General features: G+C 35.6%; 1 protein-coding gene across 1 annotated transcript in view; it reads left to right on the forward strand.

Annotated features, from left to right (window-relative positions):
- LOC145683623 (uncharacterized) overlaps positions 1–22,620 on the forward strand; it is a gene marked incomplete at its 3' end in the record, with an annotated part of 551,164 nt that overhangs the window by 40,290 nt on the left and 488,254 nt on the right. The window contains 1 exon segment of the mRNA XM_081754960.1: positions 1,443–1,484. Coding sequence (XP_081611086.1) covers positions 1,443–1,484 — 42 coding nt within the window.

The following is a 22,620-nucleotide window of genomic DNA, read 5'->3' on the forward strand; positions in this document are numbered from 1 at the left end:
TATACATCTATAAATCTATTCTTTTTACTGTGAAAAACAAGCATCTTTTTATCTTTAATAAAAATGTTCATAGCCATAATACAAGACAAGGTAGTGACATATTTGTGATGCATCAAAAATATGCTAATATAAGCAAAACCGTGTACATGAATTGTGTCAGATTGTATAATAAACTTCCTCTGTACTTGAAAAATATGACCAATGTTTCCATTCTTGGTAAGACTTTATATAATCTACTCACTGAAAAGTGCTATTACACAATTAAAGAATATTTAAATGACTCATTAACTGAAGAGTTGGTTACAGATACTTACCCGTGAGTACATGCCTGGTGTGGTAGAAACAGTTACCTAATTATGTGGTTTTGTATTTTTAGAAAGATTACATGATGTATACTTCTGGTACTTGACAATATTGTATGTTTTTTTTTTCTGACAACTGTAATGCTTACATGAGAATTTCTCATGCTTTGTAAGCTAATGAAACAGGCAAATAAATGAAATGAAATGAAATGAAACATCCAAGGCGTTGAATGGAGTTTCGGGTCATTCTAACCACGTGAGACTTGGCGTTGTCCTTTAACAGGAGGACCCCTTTTCGATTCAGAAGTGATTGCACCAGAGTTTTGTGTTTTTCTTGAACACGGCTTAACTGCTGACAGTACACAGTTGCATTGATGCTCTGCTCTGCTGGTAGCAGTTCCTGATGCACAATACCGCGAGCAGTCTACCAAACACACAGGATAATCTTCTCCTGGTGCAGTGCTGGTTTCGGTTGTTTTGGAACCGACTCATCTGACAATAACCAATGACGACTGCGCCGTCAAGCATCGTATAGGACCCACCTCTCATCACATGTCAACATCCTGTCCAGAAATGGCTCCTTCCTCAGGCGAGACAGGAAAGAAACACAACTATCTGCTCGCGTTGCATATTGGTCCGGAGTCAAATCATATGGGACACATCAAACGAACTTGTATTGCTTCCCAAGATGACGGAGGTGCTGCCGAATGAATTGTAGTCCTAGTTCCTAATATGTCTGGCCATTGTTCGCCTCAATTGTTGCCTAGAGATTTTCGTTTTGTACAGTGTGGTCTTCCGGCAGGTGGTGTGCCTTTGAATGTTTCGTCACCATCTTTAAGCTTGTTAAACCACCGCTGCACTGCCGTGTAATCAAGATAACCTCACCAATCCAAATACCCACATCAGTAACTGACCTTCACCTTATCTCCATTATCATTCAACTCACTGTGTGAGAACCAATGGAACACAGACCTCCACCAAAAGCGAGAGACCTTTTTGGTTACTTTTATATATATCGACAACATAATTGATAGGTTTCATCATCCTTCAGCTTTTGTTTCAATACGTCGCTTAAGAAAAACATATAACTTCCAATATTTGATGCAATATAACAACTAATTGAGAGGTATAATTTTGCAGGTTTTGGATGTGAATTTGATAAAGAAAATGGCCTTTGTTATTGTAAGTATAAACAGTAATATTTATAATCAAATTTAGAATTGTCAAATCTTTGAAGTGTAAGAAAATATTTAGGAAATACTTTTCTTAATCTCAGGAATACGAGTGGAAGCAATGTATTATGAAATGTCTATGTATGCAGGGATTAGTGCGCATAGTATTTACAGATTTTTTAACATAGGATGAGTAACTTCAATTTTCTTATTAATTAGTAAGAATGTGGCTTCCATATAAAATTGAATATTTGGATTTCAGTGATCACATTATTAAGTATTTTATCAACATATATTATCATTCATCCTTCTTAGCTTGTGAATATATTAAATCAATTTTGGATTCACACATGAAATACATACTATCTATCTGCTCTGTGATTCAGACAAATTGTTAGAGTTAAAATAATTTAAGAAAAAAATGAGGTATGAAAAGTTTAAAGTACACATCGAAAGGAGACCTCTGCTTGTCGAATAATGCCCACTTTTCGTGGAGCCCCAGTAGGTCACCTGAAGTTTACAGATATCAATACACATTTTTACACAATTGGAAGATCAAGAAAAAGAAAGAACTTTTTTTGAACCCTTTTCGTCATTTGGTCCACTATTTTGAAGTAAATTCTTACACATTTAAATAAAATATCTAGTGCTTAGGAAAAAATGTTGAAGATAATAGAATTAACAACATTTTGGATGCACTAAGTTGAATGATTAGTTTTATACTAGAATCGATTTTTCTTTCTTTTTCTGTATTTTATTAACAATATTATCAGTTTTTATATGGTTTGGTACTTTTTCTCTAATTTTTAACTTATTTCTACTCATGCAATGCAGATTGTAGGGTAGTGTTAACAAATAGATGCACAATAATGCATGATATACTTATGCAATACAATGCAATACTTATCGTATATCTAGTGGTAATTCATGACAGAAATTCACTAAAATGTTCAATTCTATCAGTAAAAGCTACGAAATTTATTAGTTCTTGTACAGCTTTTGGAGGTATGTAGTTCTCTCCCTCACCTTGTAAGTGAAAAATTTAAAAGTTTACCAACGTAATTTGTCTCCAATTAAAGAAAGAGAATGTATTCTTCACTCTCTCACTCTAATTTCCAACCAAAAGAACAGTGATGGTTGAGAATCTTGATAATTAACACTTCTTTCCCTGGCAATGCGCATACAGTGAAACATCTGTGTCCTGGCAGACAATTTTGGGTTTTTCTGTCTGTGCACGTATTTATTGTATTATACCAAGACATCAAAATATATGAATATGATTCATACATTTTGGTGATGAACAACATCACATATTATTAACCATCCCTCTCCTCTATTCTATATAATATTTTCCCCTATCCTCCCCTCCCTTTCCCACTCAATATATTGTCTTAGTGTGATACGCACGGAAACAGGGAATTTTGCACAAAGCTACACAGCAATTAGAACACATAACGCTAGTTTCTTTGCGAACACCGTGTTTTGCACAGACACGAAACTTTCGCATTGCAGTTCCCTTTTCCTTCTTGCTTGGTGGGACGTGGATCATTTTGTGAACTTTCAGACCTCCCTGCAGACGATTCGATGGATCCTTAGCTGGTGGTCTTCTAATCCTATCTAGTACGAGGTCGGTTGAAGTTACTGTTAAAGTAGATACCGTTTCTGATTAATCACACATGTCCTTTTGCTCAGCTTTAATTTCTTCAATCTGGCCTGTCATTTTCTCCACTAAATCCTTAATAAAGTTCTTTAGTTGATACCTTCTATTCTTGTATTTGGCAGACGTTGTGGATTTCTTGGATAGAATGAAGCTATTTAGTATTGCCATTTGAAAAATTACAAATACAAATTTTTTGGTCCACTTGATTGTCTTCCGCGAACATGGATAGTATTTTAGAAGCTGATCAGCTTTATCTACGCCTTTCGTGTATTTGTTGTAGACTCGCACTATTTCTGGTTTTACGGTTTTCTGTCCTTTCTGTCGTGGTTTCTCTATTTCAACCATGTTTGCTGTATGCATAGTAGAAATCAGTTTGACTTCCCGCTTATCTTTCCACACATGAATAAGAACTTGTCGTCTTCGCATATACGTCGACTCCCCTTTTTTAGCTTCTTTGTCACCAGTTGTAGTTCTTTCCGGGCTCGTCTGTTCATCCTAAATGTACCACATACGTATGTATCTGGTATACTCCAAGATGAAGTATTTGGCATTTGTTGCGCAAATTACTTTCGGAATCACTGTCAGTCATATTTCATCATTTTCACACACAATTTCCTCCTCCCATGCATCATCATCACTGCTGTCTTCCAGTTCTGGTATCATCGATTCGTCGCCACTGTCATTATCTACACAGAGTTCATTTATTACTTATGAAAGTTAATCAACTGGAATCACCTCTTTCATGCGTCGAGCAGCCATTGTAAATCAACTGATTACATTACTTCAACAATGAATCAGTCTGCCTACACACACACAAAGTAAGACACTTAACGCTTACACATAAGCAACAACATTTACGAAGTGTATTATGTACGCACAACCGACGTCTGCTGTTTTGCAATGTTGTCAGACCCAACTAAATCTAACACAATCTCAAAGCGTGAAAACTCAAAGGGAAAGGTTGGAATGTCGCCGGCGTGTTAACGCGCAGACGCCAGGGAAAGTGTTAACATTTGATACTAGCTGAAAGCCAGTTCATCGCACGGGTAGGATAAGACTTATGCAATATATCATATTTTAAAATAATGAAATTAGTACAATAAATGAATAAACAAGAAAGTAATGACAGTGTCGTTGTCTCTGTTTATCAGAAAAATGGGACGTTAGACATGTGCTGAAACAGAAATTTCATCAGCAAGCATTCATGTTCTTCATGTTGCAATTGGAACCGAAATGTCATTATAACCACCAAACTTACTGATTCCGAAATCTGTGCATTCTACAGTAGCACGCGTTCGTTTTGAATGACTTTTTCTTCACTCCCGTCATGATGATACCTACATCTTGAACTTGAGCAGTATTAGGAATGTCACTAATTATCTCGGCGCCTGAGGAAAGTATGGTTATAATACTAATATCTGTTGTACCATATATTTGTGCTAAACATTTATGCTTGACCATCTCCAAGTTACCCATTCCAAGTTGGTTCGTGCTTCATATTTAGACTTAGTTAAAGTTTACTGTGTACACAATTTGGTGGCTCAAGGTAGCTCTCTGTACGGAAGTATGATCACGAAACCGATTATTTTATTATTACTGATAAAAATATCCAGAAATCAAACAGTTTGCGAAAGTTATATCTGTACGTATAGATGGTGATCAGAAAAATGGAAACACCAAAAGTTTGCCATACGTCAGATGTATGGGTTGGCAGTTGTGTCGTGGCGCCCGCAGCTCCGGACCACTGGTGGTGGTGTGTTAGGTCAGTCTCCATACTACGTCAGGCGCAGTGGAACAGCAGTGTCCAGTGGCTGCAGCAGACGGAGGTAGTGTAAAATGGGAGACCTCTCAGATTTTCAAAGAGGGAAAATTGATGGTGAGCGGTTATGTGGAGTGAGTGTGACGGCAGTGGCTACTGTGTTAGGTGTGACGCGTGGGTCAGTGTCGAAGGTGATGGTGGCCTACACAACACACGGGAAAACCACATCGGGGAAGCGGAACAGTGGGCGGAAAAAATCATGAGTGACAGGTTACGCCGGGTATTAAAGCGCATTGTCACGCAGAACCGTCGTGCCACTCCGGAGCAAGTGACGGAGGAACTCAATCAACACCTTCTTCACCCTGTTTCGACAATCACAGTCAGCCGCGAATTACGTGACATGAACTTACGAGGTCGTATGCAGGGCCAAACCTGTCATCAGAGACCATAACGCTTTCGCACGCCGCAAATTGTGCCGCGACCATGCAACTTGGACCGTTGAGGACTGGAAAAGTGTGATATGGTCGGATGAGTCATCCTTCACCCTATTCAAAACCACGGGCCATGTTTATGTGTGGAGAGCGCCCAAAGAAGCTTATGATCTGCAGTGTCTTCGCCCACTTGTGAAACACGGCGGCGGCTCAGTGATGCTGTGGGCCGCCATATCATGGTTTTCATTGGGTCCTGTGGTCACACTTAGCGGACGAATCATTGCCAACGATTATGACGCAACTTTAGGAGACCACTTGCATCGTATGGTCCGAATGTTGTTCCCGGAAAATGACGCCATCTTCCAGAATGATAATGCACCCATTCACACAGCTGGCGTTGTTGCAGCGTGGTTTGAGGAACATCGGGATGAAGTTGAACACCTCCACTGGCACGCCCAATCCCCAGATCTCAACATAATTGAACATATGTGGTCCGTCTTGGAAAACGACTCCGGCGATGATTTCTACCTCGATCCTCTCTCACAGAACTGGCCGATGCCCTGCACGAGGAATTGTGTAAAATTCCACTTGCTACCATTCACGACCTCTATGCCTCCATCCCACGTTGCATCAAGGCTATTCTGAAGGCGAAAGGTGGCCCGACACCATATTAATCTGGTAAGTTGCAATTTCGTTCAGGCGTTTCCATTTTTCTGATCACCATCTGTATTTCTGGTTAATGATGTGGGTAACGTATTTTTTGTTAATGATGTGGGTAATTTTACCCTTTTTGGTGTAAATGTTTGTTTATTCCTGACTGATTTAAACCTGAATTAAAGTCAGAAAAAACCCGTACGAAGCATGGCTTAAACACTGAACATCTTTACAAAAGTTAGTGTGAGAGACATTTTGAGGAAATATCTAAAGAGTAATTTACTCCGTCATTTCTGATTGATTTTCTTAATGAGCATGTGTTTTCTGATTGTTTTACACGCAAGTAATAATATATTACATAGCACCAAATTGAAATATTGATTACGAAAGTTATTGGAAACGTAGGTTGTAAATTGAAGTAATAGTGAATCATCCTGTTCGAATAGTTTCCACGTAGGCAATACTAATAAATGTATATATAAATTTTCTAGGATTAAAGAACAAATGACTTGCAATTTAAATCATAGAAACTCTTCTACTCTCACTTCAATAATAACTAGTGATCTAGTGCATTGTAGAACCTAGAGATCTACTCTATTCCTTCTCACTAATTTCAATCTCTAATTGTAACCATAAGCAGAAGACGTCTCTAATCTTCGAAAGAGCACTAAAATTTATATAAATTGGATTACTTTTACAAAAACTTCAGACTATATGTATACTGCGAACTCGATTGGATTTATTATTGAATCGTTTTAGTTCTAAGCAATTAAACGTTATCAGTGATAACGTTAGAAAACAAAAGGAAAGGCAGTTGAAAGAAAGCTGTATGAATTTAAAGATAGACGTACTTTGAGAGGAAATACGAGGCACGTCCAGAAAGTAAGTTCCGTTTGGTAATAAAATTAAATTGTGTACAGATACAGAAAAATTATTTATTGCACAAAATTCTACAACTCTTAAACAACTTTTCCTCATAACTGCCGAAATTTTGCAGGCATTTGCCATAGCGTGGCGCAAGGTTTTGTATACCTTCTTCATAGAAGTTTGCCGCCTGTGTCTTCAACCAGTTGGAAACAGTTTCTTTCAGCTCGTCGTCATTGTTGAAGTGTTGACCGCCAAGGAAAGACGTGAGATGTAAGAACAGATGAAAGTAACCCTGCGGTTTTCCTGGATCTTGTCGTCAATCGCGCGAACCAGTTCTTCTGTAACCAAAGATGGACACCCACTTCGTTCTTCATCGTGCACGTCACTACGTCCTTCATTGAATTGTCGGACCAATCTTCTCACCATTGAATCACTCATCGCATTTTGTCCGTAAACATCGCAAATTTGCTGATAAATTTCATTTGCTTTCACTCGCATTCAGAAAATGAATCACCGCTCTGATTTCACAAGCGGTTGGATTTTCAATCAACACCGACATTGTAAACAAGCACAACAAAGCGCACGTGACTGACAGCGATCTCCAAATGGCGCACGTTTCTTCTCCTTGATACAGAGCGTCTACAGCGCATGTGCGGAACTGCGATCGTAGCGCTGCAGCGGAGATAAATTGAAACGGAACTTACTTTGTGGGCGTGCTATGTACAGTAGATGACTGGTTTTCGATACTTTCGTTGTATTATTAGTATGTGATGAAGTGAGAACGGGAAGTAAAAACAAGGATATGAATGGTGTAAGAAGTCTTTAGGAGAACGAAAGGTATTACCTGTGAGCCTCTAAAGAAACTATTATGAAATAAGATTTTCAGACACGTTAATATCTGATGAGAGATTACACATTTCCTAAACCATTACACAAGTGAAAGTAGTATATGACTGCTATTGTCAGATTTGTTTTATTCATATATTTCGATTATAACAAAATGAGTAACGAACAATATACAAGAAAATAAACTTATAAAATGTTTCGTGTATAGTATTGTACATATGAGGCAGAAACATGGATAATACAAGAAAGCGATGCAAGTGGACTATAGTTTCGAAATATATGTGTGCTTTAGAATACTTATAATAGCCTGGGTGCAGCGGAAGACGAATTGCAAATGTATCAAGGAATGAGATATGAATGTTATAGATCAACTAGATACATAACGAGAAGTTGATTGAGACACTCGCTGAGAAGGAACTATAGACGGTAAGCTGCGAGAAAGATGAGATATGGTAGAAATACACCAAAGCTGATTTATGACATTCAGACAGGAAATTCTTGTGTGAAGAGGGAGAGGTTAGCTGAGAATCATGGTGCATGACAGGTTCTTAGGTTGTAAACATAATGGTGACATGCAAAGATGATTATGACTACTATGTCTTGAGATTGCGACTACATTACAAATAATTGAATGTAAATCTAGAAGCTTATTATCGAAAATATATACCTAAATATTTAGTCACTGTTTACCTAAGCAATCAACATGCTTAATAATTAGGTTATTAGAATGAATAGAATGATAGCCATATGGATTATTAAAATAAACTGTTCTGCGTAAATATGACTAAGACAAACCTCAAATTTGATTGAATACAGTTCTTCGCGAACAAGAAGCCTGAACAACATAATTTTATAATATATAACTTCGAACCTCAAAACTTTGTAACCTTAATATTTCAATATTAGAAAGCACTTGTAGCAGGCTAATTCTACTTTCATGTTACGTACCGCCATATCAAATTAGTTATATTGAACTTATACAATATATAGATCTATTGGTTTTTAAGAAAATCAACGAAGAATTACAAAAAAACTAAAACATATTGTTGTGCTTTATATGTTAATGCTGCCACAGGATGTTTACAGTTGGCCCTTCATTTAGAGAAAGTTGAATGTTATTTTAGTTAAGAGGTGGCAGTCTAATTCAAGAATAATGATGAGGTTGTTGCACTAAGTAGACAGCACTCTACTAAAAGCTGTTTGGAGAGGTATCGTTCTTTTAGGCTGTAGTATCAGGGAGCTTAGATTTAGTAAGACATTTGATGAGAAGCATTTGTCTGTCACTGGATTTTCGTGACTCCTATTAAACACTTAACACATCAGTTGGTGTCTCTGTGCAACATATTACCCAAAATATTAAGAGTCTATGATAAATCCAATCGCCAAACACTTTTGCAGTAGAAACGTTCTTTATTTTATTCCCGGACATTTTCTCAGTTCTTTCAACTCATTCTAACGTTATTTAAACACAACTTAGTATCCTTTGCCTTTGATGAGCAAACCATGAGCAGGTGACTAAAATTTTTATTTCAGTATTTTATAGTTTTACATCTTAACGGATACTCTCTACGAAAAGAAAGGCAGACATTGTATTGATAAAAACAGAATTGATCTTCATCACGCAACACGTCTATATTTTAATTATGCGTAAAATATTTTTAAGAAATAAAGTTGTCTAACAAGGTATATTTGAAAAGTGTTCCGAAGGGATTCGTGTAAAATTGATTCAAACGCGAAGTCCTTTACAACCCAATGTGTAATGTACTAATTTTATCAGACCATACAAGTAATTTGCATATTTATGGGCCTTCATATATCCAGAATTCAATCACACAATACTATAATCTAAGACAGAAAATTGCTTTTAGTTTCTTTAAATATAATTGTACATGAATGTGGGCATATACAAAACAAATTGGATGAAGTACTGTTGGTTTATAAAGTTTGTTACCTATGAAAAGATATTGAAAACTGATGTTCATGGCCAACTACGAACTGCTTGTTCTAATTTCCTTCTCATTAATCCTCTGGTAACATACCTTTCATAATAGTATTGATGCCATTTCATATTAATTAAGCACAAACCATAGCGGATCTGCGCTAACTGTCTGTCGCACTATCGATAGAGGATCTGTGCTACGGCAATGTGAGAATGTTGGATTCATTGTTGCCACTAAAGTTGGTACACAGAAGACTACTGTAGTCTAGAGATTTGCAGTTCTCTGAGTTTTGTGATTTGATGTATTGTGCATCACGTAGTTTAAAAATGGATCTACTATTGCAATTCGGAAACAGTTTTTGAATTATGATCAACACGAAAGTTAGTGTCCGAAACAATTCCTCTATCCACAGAGTTTTTGATGATGTACTTATGTATAGTAACATCATGTGTTTCTCTGTCGGGGTGCCATTGTTGGGTGTCGCTACACCAGTGATCTTTGTCAAATGCTCTGTTAATCGGTTGGCAACTATTTATTGATCATGCACAATACACATGGGATTGATATGATTTCGATTCTCTTCCTTCCATATTGGCTTCCCAAGTTCAAATTTGCAACAAGGTAGTGGGAGGAGCAAACATACTATAGCTGTTACCCACAGCAATGTGCTTCTGAGTACATTTTTAGACTAAAGGGATAAGTTATAAAAATATAGTTCGTTTTGGTATTTTCCAGTTGTTACAAATATGAAAGTGTTACAAAGAACATCAAATAAAATCAAAGGTGAATTATGGATGAAAATCGATCCTGTATCAATATTCTATGCTAATATGAATTCGTTTCGTCTGTGCATTCAACTGCGGGGACTCCATTAAATGCTCTTGGTACTATCATATATTGCGATTTTCTAGCCATAGCACATCGCTTTGAGACTGAAATGAACTTATCTGTTGGTTTCTGTATTTCCGTGCAAAATGTTTATTACAGAAGTAAATATTTATTTGGAAGAAGTTCTAGACTTCGAATTTAACCCATTAGATTCAATATTCTTGCCCTTTTCTTCGTTTTCATCCCTCACCTATCTCTTTAACGGACACCTTAAATTTATCTTTGCTACCACAAAAAAATCTTGAAAGCATAATTATCACGTTTCATTTAATTGGGGGAATATATTAATACAATGAATGATTTATGTTATTTCTACTTACAATTTACTCAAATTTAACCAAAGGCGGAGTGTAAAATGTAGCAAATTATAAGAAGCGGTAATTGCAGTACATGTTCAAGATGAAATGAGTAATTATGCAATATTTAACAGATTATGAAACGCTTATAAACACTAACGAATTATTTATTAAACATATCCATATGTTTTCTCCATTGGCAATTTTTTTGGCTGGACCATACATTTACATAGGTGAAGATCCTAGTAACCTTATGGCTGAATCAATGTACTAAGAACTGCCAGAACTAAAATAATTGCTTTCGAAAACCATACTATCCTAGAAATGTATGGAGCTTGCCTGACAGGGACAAATTTTGTAATATATATATATATATATATATATATATATATATATATATATATATATATATGTGTGTGTGTGTGTGTGTATGTGTGTAGTATCGAAATATTGTTAAATTATGCTATTATTTTATTATAATATACGAGAGTTCAATGCAGGAATAAGACTTAACCACCTTAAATGTGAAGTACTCTATTTGAAACTATTATCACCCAAATTGAATTTTACAATCATAGGTTACTTACCAGTAAAGCTGATGCAGCAAAGTGATGTGATCAAAAGTATCCGGAAACCCCCTAAAACATACGTTTTTCATATTAGGTGCATTGTGCTGCCACCTAGTACCAGGTACTCATTGTGAGCGACCTCAGTAGTCATTAGACATCGTGAGAAAGCAGAATGGGGCGCTCCGCGGAACTCATGGACCTCGAACGTGGTCAGGTGATTGGGTGTCACTTGTGTTAGAAGACTGTATGCGAGATTTCCACACTCCTAAACATCCCTAGGTTCACTGAGTCTGATGTGATAGTGAAGTGGAAACGTGAAGGAACACATATAGCACAAAAGCGTACAGTCAACTCTTCTGTTGACTGACAAAGACCGCCGACAGTTGAAGAGGGTCGTAAAGTGTAATAGGCAGAGATCTATCCAGACAATCCCACAGGAATTCCAAACTGCATCAGGATCCACTCCAAGTACTATGACAGGCGTCTGGTGAGAAAACTTGGATTTCATGGTCGAGCGGCTGCTCATAAGCCATACATCACGCAGGTAAATGCCAAATGACGTCTCGCTTGGTGTCAGAAGCGTAAACATTGGACGATTGAACAATGTAAAATGTTATGTGTAGTGACGAATCACGGTACACAATGTGGCGATCCAATGGCTGGGTGAGGGTATGGCGAATGCCCGGTGAACGTCATTTGCCAGCGTGTGTAGTGTCTACAGCAAAAATCGGAGGTGGTGGTGCTATGGTGAGGTCATGTTTTTCTTGGAGAGAGCTTGCACCCCTTGTTGTTTTGCGTGGCACACTTATAGCGCAGACCTAAATTGATATTTTAAACATCTTGCTTCCCACTATAGAAGAGCCATTCGGGAATGACGATTGTATCTTTCAACACGATCGAGCACCTGTTCATACAGCACAGCCTGTGGCGGAATCTTTACACGACCATAACATCCCTGTAATGACTGGCCTGCACAAAGTCCTGACTTGAATCCTATAGAACACCTTTGGGATGTTTTGGAAGGCCAACTTCGTGCCAGGCCTCACCGACCTACATCGATACTTCTCCTCAATTCAGCACTTCGTGAAGAATGGTCTGCCATTCCCCAAGAAATTTTCCAGCACCTGATTGAAAGTATGCCTGCGAGAGTGGAAGCTGTCGTCATGGCTAAGGGTGGGCCAACACCATATTGAATTTTAGCAATACCGATGGAGTGCGCCACGAACTTGTAAGTCATTTTCAGCACGGTGTTCCGATACTTTTGATCACATAGTGTATGTATGGTTATGTGATTAAATGCATCTTGATTGAAGCACTTCGAGAAAGGAAGGTAGATTATACATACGATTGTTTGCGAGAGGAATTGAAAAAAATTGAATCGTTGAGTTCGGAAATCTGTTGTCTGCATCGAAACTAATTTTAGAGGAGGCACAAACAAAACTAAATTAGTCAATATGTGTGTGACATATATGGCTGTTTTCATTTCTGCAACGTAGAAGCTGCAATATTCTACGGTCAAAAATAAAAAAAGCCTACTTGTCAGATGAGTATTGACTTATTTAGTTTTCTTGGTCTGTCTTGTAAAATTAGTTGCGATGGAGATAACTGGTTTTCGAATTCAACGATTCAATCGTTTTTATCGATTGTTGAGTTCTAAAATGTTGAAAGGAGTACCCAACTTGAATATTCGTGTTGGTCTGTGTGGCTGAAGTGACCATTGATGTGATATCTTCTCTTAAACATGATTGTGAAACTTTATCTGTATTTTTGTAGATAAATCCTCTCATTCCCTGCTAAAATACATAGCAGTGCCTTGAAGAGTTACGGAAAATGTATGGCAACGATTATTTAAAATATCGGATGATTGTATGATGGAACAAGATATTTCATCTGAATGGGAGTAGAAAATAGATTAAAACTACAGAGAACATTCATTAGAGACTGATGAACAAGCAAAATGTATGTAAACTTTGCATGAAAAGGATCATCTGTGGACTGTTAGAGAACTTAAGTTGGGCCTAGAGATAAAACTACTTGACACATCACAAAGGATAAATTACAATAGTCATTGTCACGTAGCTGTTACAGCCATATATTCTAAGTCGAGTAGTACTTAGATGATTCCAATATCTATAAGACGTTGCCAGATATAACGTTGAAAGATTGTACTTTGCTACCAAGGTTATGAGAATTCTTTTGAGACATCAAGATTCCAGTTGTTACATTCTTGCTAAATGACTGAGAGCGAGTTATACCCCGGATGAAGGAAACTGGCTTCATCAGCCACATACGACTCCTGTGGTCACACAGAGAAGAAATCTCGAAAAATATTGTCCCCTAGTGTAATTGTCATTGTACATTCAGTAATTCTTCAATACCGGTAATTTTCTAGTACTCTCTGTGTAGCTCAAGTGCTTTGTAATCTTCTCGAGAGTTTTAATTGCTCGAGAACGTAAATCGTACAGTTTAGCTCGTTTAAGGGCAACTCCAGTGGCAAACAAATCAAACAGCAAAATCACGCATTCAGATAAGCTACAAATTTGGTACAAAAATTTTTTACTAATAATGAAACATAGAGAAATGTCAATGTTGCCAAATACATTGAAATAACTTTCCTAAAGTGTGGGCTAGGTAAATTTAATGTTATACTAAAAACCTTATTACTATTATTTCATGTTTTGAACGAAGTGGTATATTATTGATTTATTTTATTTAGGTGCAAATTATGTACGGCCGACTCCACCAGCACCCTGTACATGTAGCGACATAAGACCATTAAAGCATGGATTCAGTACAAAGAGGAACTCACCTAGAATTTCAAAAAATAGGCTTTAAACGACACTAACTTTGGTTTACTGTTCGTAATGAAAATAGAGCAACAAACCATCATTTTATATAAACGTTGTAATAGATTATATTACATGTTTTTCACATGACCATGTACATTGTGAATAAGTAACGTAGTCTAATACATAGCTTGTAGAGTTATAAATGGATACTTTCATCTTTATATGTGTTACATATTTTCAAACGTGTTACATACCTTTCTATGCACCTACATCTCTGTCTTTTGACACAGCTACATAAAACATTAAAGAGTAGTAATAGTAAATATTACAGGAAATTTATATTAGCTTTTATCACTTTATAAAACGTTATTTACATTTGTGTAGTATCGTTTTATTGTATGAGCCTTCTTTTCTCATATGATCATAGGAAAAATAAAAATCTATTAATTTACCAGCAGAAAATAAGCTTCATGAACTTCCTTAGTATGTTTTGTTAAGTGTCATGCATTTAATATATTATTCTTAATTGCATTCATGACTTTTGCAGAATTAGTGTCTACATTAGAAATTTTTTTTCATTAGATATTAACAAAAATGAAAACCTACATGAATCTTTGTCAATATTAGTATGCAATATATCTTATAACATTAAGAGAACTACTGGCATTCCTTTTACGTTTTACTGATTGCATAAGTAACTGTGTTTTTAACAAATATTAATTTCGCTCTATGCATCAACAAATTACAGACATTTATAAAGTAGAGAATGGATATTGGTCAACCGTAATTCATTTCAGTGAATATATATAGAATTTTTGTTTACGTTTGACAAATCTTTAATGTGTCTTCTAATATGTTATGAAATATTATGAGAATGGATACGGGAACAAAGAAACGGGATTTTTTGAAAGCTAAAATTAAGGAACTTGAAGATAATAGTAAAAATAAAAATGTTCGGGACATGTATAAGGGGATCAGCGAATTTAAGAAAGGCTATCAACCTCGTGCTTATATATTAAAGAAATCTGACGGAACAGTTCTCACTGATACGGATAGCCTCTTAAATAGATGGAAAGATTTCTTTGACGATTTGCTGAACACGCAGCCAAAAACTAATGTGCGTGGAGAAAAGGAGATACACACCACAGAACCGTATATTCCAGAACCCAATCGAATAGAAGTGGAAGCCGCTATAAAGAAATTAAAGAAACACAAATCTCCGGGTGTAGATGAAATTCCGGCTGAGTTAATTTTAGCTGGGGGCGAAAAATTGTGGAACAAGATACACAAACTCATTCTCCTTATCTGGAACAAGGAAGAATTGCCTCATGAGTGGAAAGAGTCAATCATTGTTCCAATTCACAAGAAAGGCGACAAAACTGACTGTAATAATTGTCGAGGCATTTCTCTTCTGTCAACATCCTATAAAATCCTTTCAAATATTCTGTTAGCAAGATTGACCCATTACGCAGATGAAATTATTGGAGATTATCAGTGCGAATTTAGACGAAATCGATCAACTATCGACCAAATATTTACCATTCGCCAAATACTCGCAAAGAAGTGGGAATACAATACCCCGGTACATCAACTATTTATTGATTTTAGAAAGGCTTACGACTCGGTTAGGAGAGAAACATTATACAACGTTCTTACAGAGCTTGGAATACCGAGAAAGCTAATTAGATTAATTAATATATGTTTAAGGGAATCCCAAAGTAAAGTCCGGGTAGGAAAATTTTTGTCCACGAGCTTCCACGTCGAAAATGGCCTGAAACAAGGAGATGCGTTGTCGCCATTATTATTTAACTTTGTGCTGGAATACGCCATAAGGAAAATCAAAGATAGCAACCAGGGCCTAGAGTTGAACGGCATTCACCAGGTTATGGCATATGCTGATGATGTAAATTTAATAGGGGATGATAGGAGAACAGTAGAAATAAATGCAGAGATCTTATTAAACGCTTGCAGGGACATGGGTTTAGAAGTAAATGCAGAGAAAACTAAATACATGGAAGTGCGTCGGGACCGTAATACGGCAAATTGTGGAGGCGTTAAAATATTAAATAATACTTTTGATAAAGTGAATACTTTCAAATATTTAGGATCAATATTAACAGACGAAAATCATATTCACGAAGAAATTAAATGTCGACTAAAAGCAGGGAATTCGTGTTACTATTCGGTTCAAAATCTCTCGTCGTCGCGAATTCTGTCGAGAAATTTGAAGCTTAAAATGTATAAAACGATAATCATGCCTGTTGTTCTGTATGGTTGCGAAACATGGTCGCTTACTCTGAGGGAAGAACATAGACTGAAAGTATTTGAGAACAGGATCCTGAGAAGAATATTCGGACCCAAGAGGAACGAGAATGGGGAATGGCGGAAGCTCCATAACGAGGAACTACATAGTTTATACGGTTTACCCAACATTGTTAGGGTTGTCAAGTCTAGGAGGCTTAGGTGGGCAGGTCATGTAGCTAGAATGGAAGAAAGTAGAAACGCTTTCAAAGTCTTGACTGGTAGACCCATAGGAAAACGACCATTAGGAAGACCTGGGCGCAGATGGGAGGATAATATTAAGATGGATCTCGCAGAGATAGGAATACAAAGTAGAAACTGGATCCAATTAGCTAAGAATAGAAGTCAGTGGAGAGCTTTTGTGAACGCGGCACTGAACGTCCGGGTTCCATAGGCCATAGAGTTAGTTAGTTAGTTAGTTAATATTATGAGAATTATATATATATTTGAAAGCGATTTTATTATTTATATCTACTGCTAATTTTAGAAACGTCAAAGAGTTTCATGGAAATCTATTTAAATACTTTATGTTTCCTGAGGTGGGGTTGAAAATGGAATTTAAAGTTCACTATAATGAAGAGAAAGTACTTAGAAAGAAATTGAATTATATGCAACTAATAGGTAACAAGTAAGTTTGAATAGAAATGCTAAGAACAGCTATAGACAACCTAGCTTACTGGAAGTAACCCCTGCATTCTTTAGTTGCAATGAAGAGATATACAACAAAATATAGGCAGCACGAAATCCAAGAATACTAAGTTATTTATTAAACTACTAGCTTCATCATAAGCTCCATAATTGTACCAATCATTCGAGAAATTTTCAGAAAGGTATATAATAATCTTTGTTAAATTCTTTTTAGTATTTAAAATTCAGTAAAAAACTTAATGATAAGATGAATAAAATAAGTTTTTTGCTGTTTCCAGTTCCTTTATCATCGATATGAAACCGGAAAATTCTTAGTTATGGTGTTACGATTGACAGAGGTTAATAGTTTGACATTACATGAAATATCTAGAAACAATCATTAGATTACTTGGTAACACTTTAGACATTACTTGGTTACTACGAGGTGTTTTTAAAATTTATTTATGTTCCTGCTTCTCCCTACATTATTTACGGATTTTTAAAATGAGATTTTGTAGTAAAGATACTTAACCCGTAAGTACTATGGACCGTCTCTTAGACCGCTACGACTTTTCATATCATTATATTTTCCACAGTCTCACTACTACAAGTGGATCTTTTCGTCTACCTTCCTGTCTAGCAAATTGTTACGTATTGTGAAGTTCGTGTTATAATTGATCCCCTGTGCGCGGCACTGGAGGGGTCGAGCGGTCTCACAGACGTACTATAGTAGTTACGTGAGTATTTTGCTGATCAGTTCTCTTTCGTTAACTAGTGATTATTAGCAGTTTTGTGTCTTACCGTGTGGCACGTGTTGCACCACATATCAAATAATGACCCAAAACCTGAAATAATCACATTTTATTACATGAGTAAAGGCAGAGTGGATACTCTAGACAAAAAAATGTATAGATTACACATCAAGTCGTCGAACAAGACGATAGCCATTGACAATTTTCTTTATGTTGGTGGATGTTCCGTGTGGTGTCAATGCGTATGTCTTGCATGAAGTCTACGCTAAGTCCGCAGTGATGACAAGACTTAATTTCATGAAAACGTTGGCAAAAGGACTTGTTAGGCCTCACATAGATCGTAGATTTTTCACCGTACATCTGCCACGATAGCTGAGTTTTTCAATCAAGAGCATACTACAGGTTGAAAGTGAGTTTCCCACCATCGCGCACAATGAATTGAAAACGAAAACAGTCTTCTGTCAACTGAGTTGTAAGCGGAAAGCAAAGATATTCATTCGTGTCAGCGGTGTGGGGTACCGATTTCCTTGCAATGCAGAAACAAATATATGAATGCCTACCTGAAGAAAGTGCATGCTGTCAGAAAAGTTAGTGCGGTACTTTCTTTACTGGCAAAACGTATTTTCTTTACGTTCTCCATCATATAAGCACTAAAAATAAGTTTTATTCATTACCTTTTCACTACAAAAAATGTAAGAGTACAACTATAACAGTACCTTCTTGTAAGTTTAAAAAAGCTAAAATTCCATGTTTTTTTGTCCGTTTTTACTGTATTTTTTATTCTCAGTGCATCTTTAAGAACAGTGTATTTTTAATTAGTGTTTTTTGACTACATAGAAACGGAGAAAGAATTGAGTCTTTCAACAATTACCACTTTAGAATAACAATGAAAGCATTGTTGCAAATTTGACTATGTTCTCTTTCTCATTGTTTTAAAAATATAAAGCTTTTTTTACATCGTGAAATTACTATGTTTTATTTTTCTATAAGCAATTAAGATATGTAGGATATCATTTAAAAATATATGCAATGAAACTACTATTCAGAAAATGTGAAACAACAATGCGGTCTGAGAGACAGTTCCATAGTAGTTAAGTGATTATTTTCGTCCATAGTACTTAAGGGTTAAGTGCTGAAGTAATTTTCTAATTGTTACTTCATGTATGTTGATAAGAATTTTAATAATACAATTTATATTCTCCTAAATTACGAACATATTTATTTACGTATGTAATAAATTGCATAAAGGAGATGGTCCATCTATAAAATCTTATAAGCGTTACGAAGACATAAATAAGTTTAGTATGTATTTGGCTGTATACGTCTACAACAAAACGAAGTGCGTATTTACAGCACAAAGAAACATTTAGTACGAGTAATTGTCACAAACACTTCAACGACAGCTTGAATAATGTTCAACTTTGTATATACGTTAAAAGGAAATATATAAAATGCAAGCATTTGGAATATACATATCTTTTTCATGAGAAAAATCTAAAACTATATATCTACAATTCAATATTTTGTGAAATAAAAATTAATTTTATTGACACTTTGACTTTATATATTTCACAAAAAATTGTCATTCATTTCTTGTTGTTTCACTCAGAATATATGAAAGTTTGGTGGAATTGGTTCTTTAATCACCGATTAGTAGTATGTTACTTCACCCAGTACACGTAACACACAGAAATAATATCAAACCCTTCCAACTTCTAACAGATACATTAGAGAAAGCATGTTTAAGAGCTGGATATATAATAATTTCTTCTATATTGTAATACAGAACAAGAACACTATAATTCATAGTCCAAAAATAATTTGACGAGAACCCTTACTTTAAGATACAATATTGCCACTGCTACCTTAAAGGTACTGGAATATGCCAATATTTTAATTTGAAATGCATGTATTAAAGAAATATAACAATGTATATTCCCTGAACATGTACATTTAAAATTGATTTTTATGTTACATATCTTCTGGAAGAGAGGTGAATATAACGAAATGTTACGTTTACAATTGTGATTCTTCGCACCTTGAGTTATTAACTGATCTCTATTTATTTGGATGACAAGCATGTTCATCAGGTACGAAACCTACGAACGAATAGACCGACCATTTTATCTACTTTTAATTAAGGTTACACTAGAATTTTCAAACTTAACTTCTATATTGTGATAACGTAGGCGGAGCATGGGCATTGGAACAACTGATTTGGATTGGCAAGGTTGCCATTGAAGAATAATTGATTAAAAGAAAAGTTGTTGTAGGTATGGAGAACGTTTAGCAGACAGGTTTAGTGTTCTTGAATTTGGAGCTAGTGAATTTTGAGGCAATATGCATGAATTTGGAGCTAGTGACATGCATTGTAATTTTTAGAAACTGAAAGTATAAATAAAATTCGATATTATATTCAACATATTTCCGATCAAATGCATAAGGTCAGAAGAAACTAAAATCTATGGACGTATGACACTGATTTGAGAACAATTGTTCTTTTCATTGTTATCTTACCCAGCTGCCAAATCTTGTATCAAAGATACTTTCCAGTGAAGTTAGGTAAGAAAATGATTATGCAGTAACGATCATGTTAAATCACGATTCCCAAGGGACAATTTTAAACACTGCCTGCGTAAGGCTCTTAGTAACTTATTAATTCAAACGGATGAAGACCGAGTTTTGCTGGGGTAATTCCTGGCTATCTTCCACGGATGGACGTTAGTTTCTATCAGTGCGATAGTGTTCTGTTCTCACCTAGAAATAACTTTCACAGACACAGAAGAATGGGTTTCATCATCGTAACTCGTAGGCAAGGAAAAAAGGAAAGGAAGCGAGGAAAGGAAAATGATAGATAGGTTGACATCTCTTAGTACTAACCATGAAATTTCGGTATTTTGGTTGTTGTTGGAGAGAGACATAGATGACCATTTATTGCAAATATCATATCATATTTGTCTAGTAATACAAGAAAAAAAACCCAGTTGAGTGAAAAACGTATAGCAGCAAGTAACAGTGTCTCCAATGGTAACATGTTATTCCATTTTAAACATAAGTTATCTCATGTAAAAACAGTGCATATAAGCAAAAGATCATAAAGCTATGTAAAAATATATCTACAACTCCATCTTATACTACTAAGAAATGTTTTATTTATCTTAAGAAAATATTTGTTTTTGTGCCAATATTGTGGCTGCTCGTTTAACAGTTTAGGAAACATTCAAACCACAAGAAGTATTAAGATCAAGTTGTTTTACACTAAACCAATAGTTTCAACCCTTTAATGGGCAAGCATAGATAGCATTACCATTAAAATATTTAATTTGCATTATTGCACTATATTTTTAACGCACTTTTGTACTTTGGTTACAAAGCACAAGGTGTTTATTTCAAAGCAACATTGCCATAAAATAGCTCTTATGTGTAGCTAGTGAGCATCATTGCCCTATTATGCAAAAATATTTAACAATACTCTCAGTAATTAACAACAGTTGCGTTGAAATATTTCCCTACAGAGCAAGAAACCAGAAATAAGAAATATATATATATATATATATATATATATATATATATATATATATATATATATATATATATATATATATATAAAAGAATTTTCGCGGAACGTAGGAGATAAAGCGTCTACAATACTAAATTTGACTGTTTCCTGTTTACGAATAGAAGCGGCCCGCAAATCATGTATATGAATATTGTATGAAAGGTATAATGCCAATTAAATGATCACTGAAGTCATAATTCCATATATCCATAAGACTAGGAGTTTTGCTCATTTTTGCAAATCTGGTGTAGTATTTATAACATTATCACATTTTTGTCGAATATACGCACCTTTATCAACACTCAACACTCATTTCATTGACATGAGTAGCCTTAATGAAGACACATAATCCGAATTAAAAGTATCAATGATTATTTTTATGAATTTCAAGTTCTTAGCATCATTGAACAGTTATAATCCATATACGCAACCCCTCTTAAGACGAGCTGTGATGGTAGCAGATTTTCCGGTACTAATTTATGAAAGGCACTGATTTGTGAGAAAACTATCATAAATACCTTTTTCATATTTAACAGAATAAAATCCATATTGGAAAATGAAAACGTACATTTGTTGCTATTATATGCCGTACGTATGACATTCAAGTGACATGCAGCATACTAGACAATATAAGTTTAAAGTACTTTTGATGCACTTTTAATTTATACACAGCTCCTTATATGACAAAAAGAGGAACTTCGTCGTGTTAATGTATCATACAAACTGAAGAGTTAGAATGTTCTAGAAACCTACACCATTTCCGTCAGATTTACTTTTTCCCGAACTTGTGACGCTATAAAATACGTTCGTATGTCTTCTCCGCCTTCCCAATGGCAAAATTAACAACGGAGCTGGATAGAACATGGATTATTCCAACAACTCAATTCCCCATACTTCTAACATCAAGACATTAATAAATATAGTAAATAATTATGTTGTACGCACTATAAACTTAAGCCCTTCTAAAAGACGATTGACCTGAAACATTTTGTACTGTGCATAAATCACATTTGAAAAAAATCCGTGTTAATTATAACTACATGAAAATCGTCCGCAAAATTGTTAGTACACAAAATAGGATTCGTTCTTGCAGATATGTTCGGAAGTGCTTCTATGGTTCGTGACAAAATAAAGTTTCTCTTCAAAAACAACAGTTTTACATGATTTGTAAAACAGCAGAAGATTATCTGCTGGGATCAAACTACACA

Source organism: Thermobia domestica, chromosome 4, assembly GCF_964235325.1.
Source record: "Thermobia domestica chromosome 4, izTheDome1.hap1.1, whole genome shotgun sequence".
NCBI lineage: Eukaryota > Metazoa > Arthropoda > Insecta > Zygentoma > Lepismatidae > Thermobia > Thermobia domestica.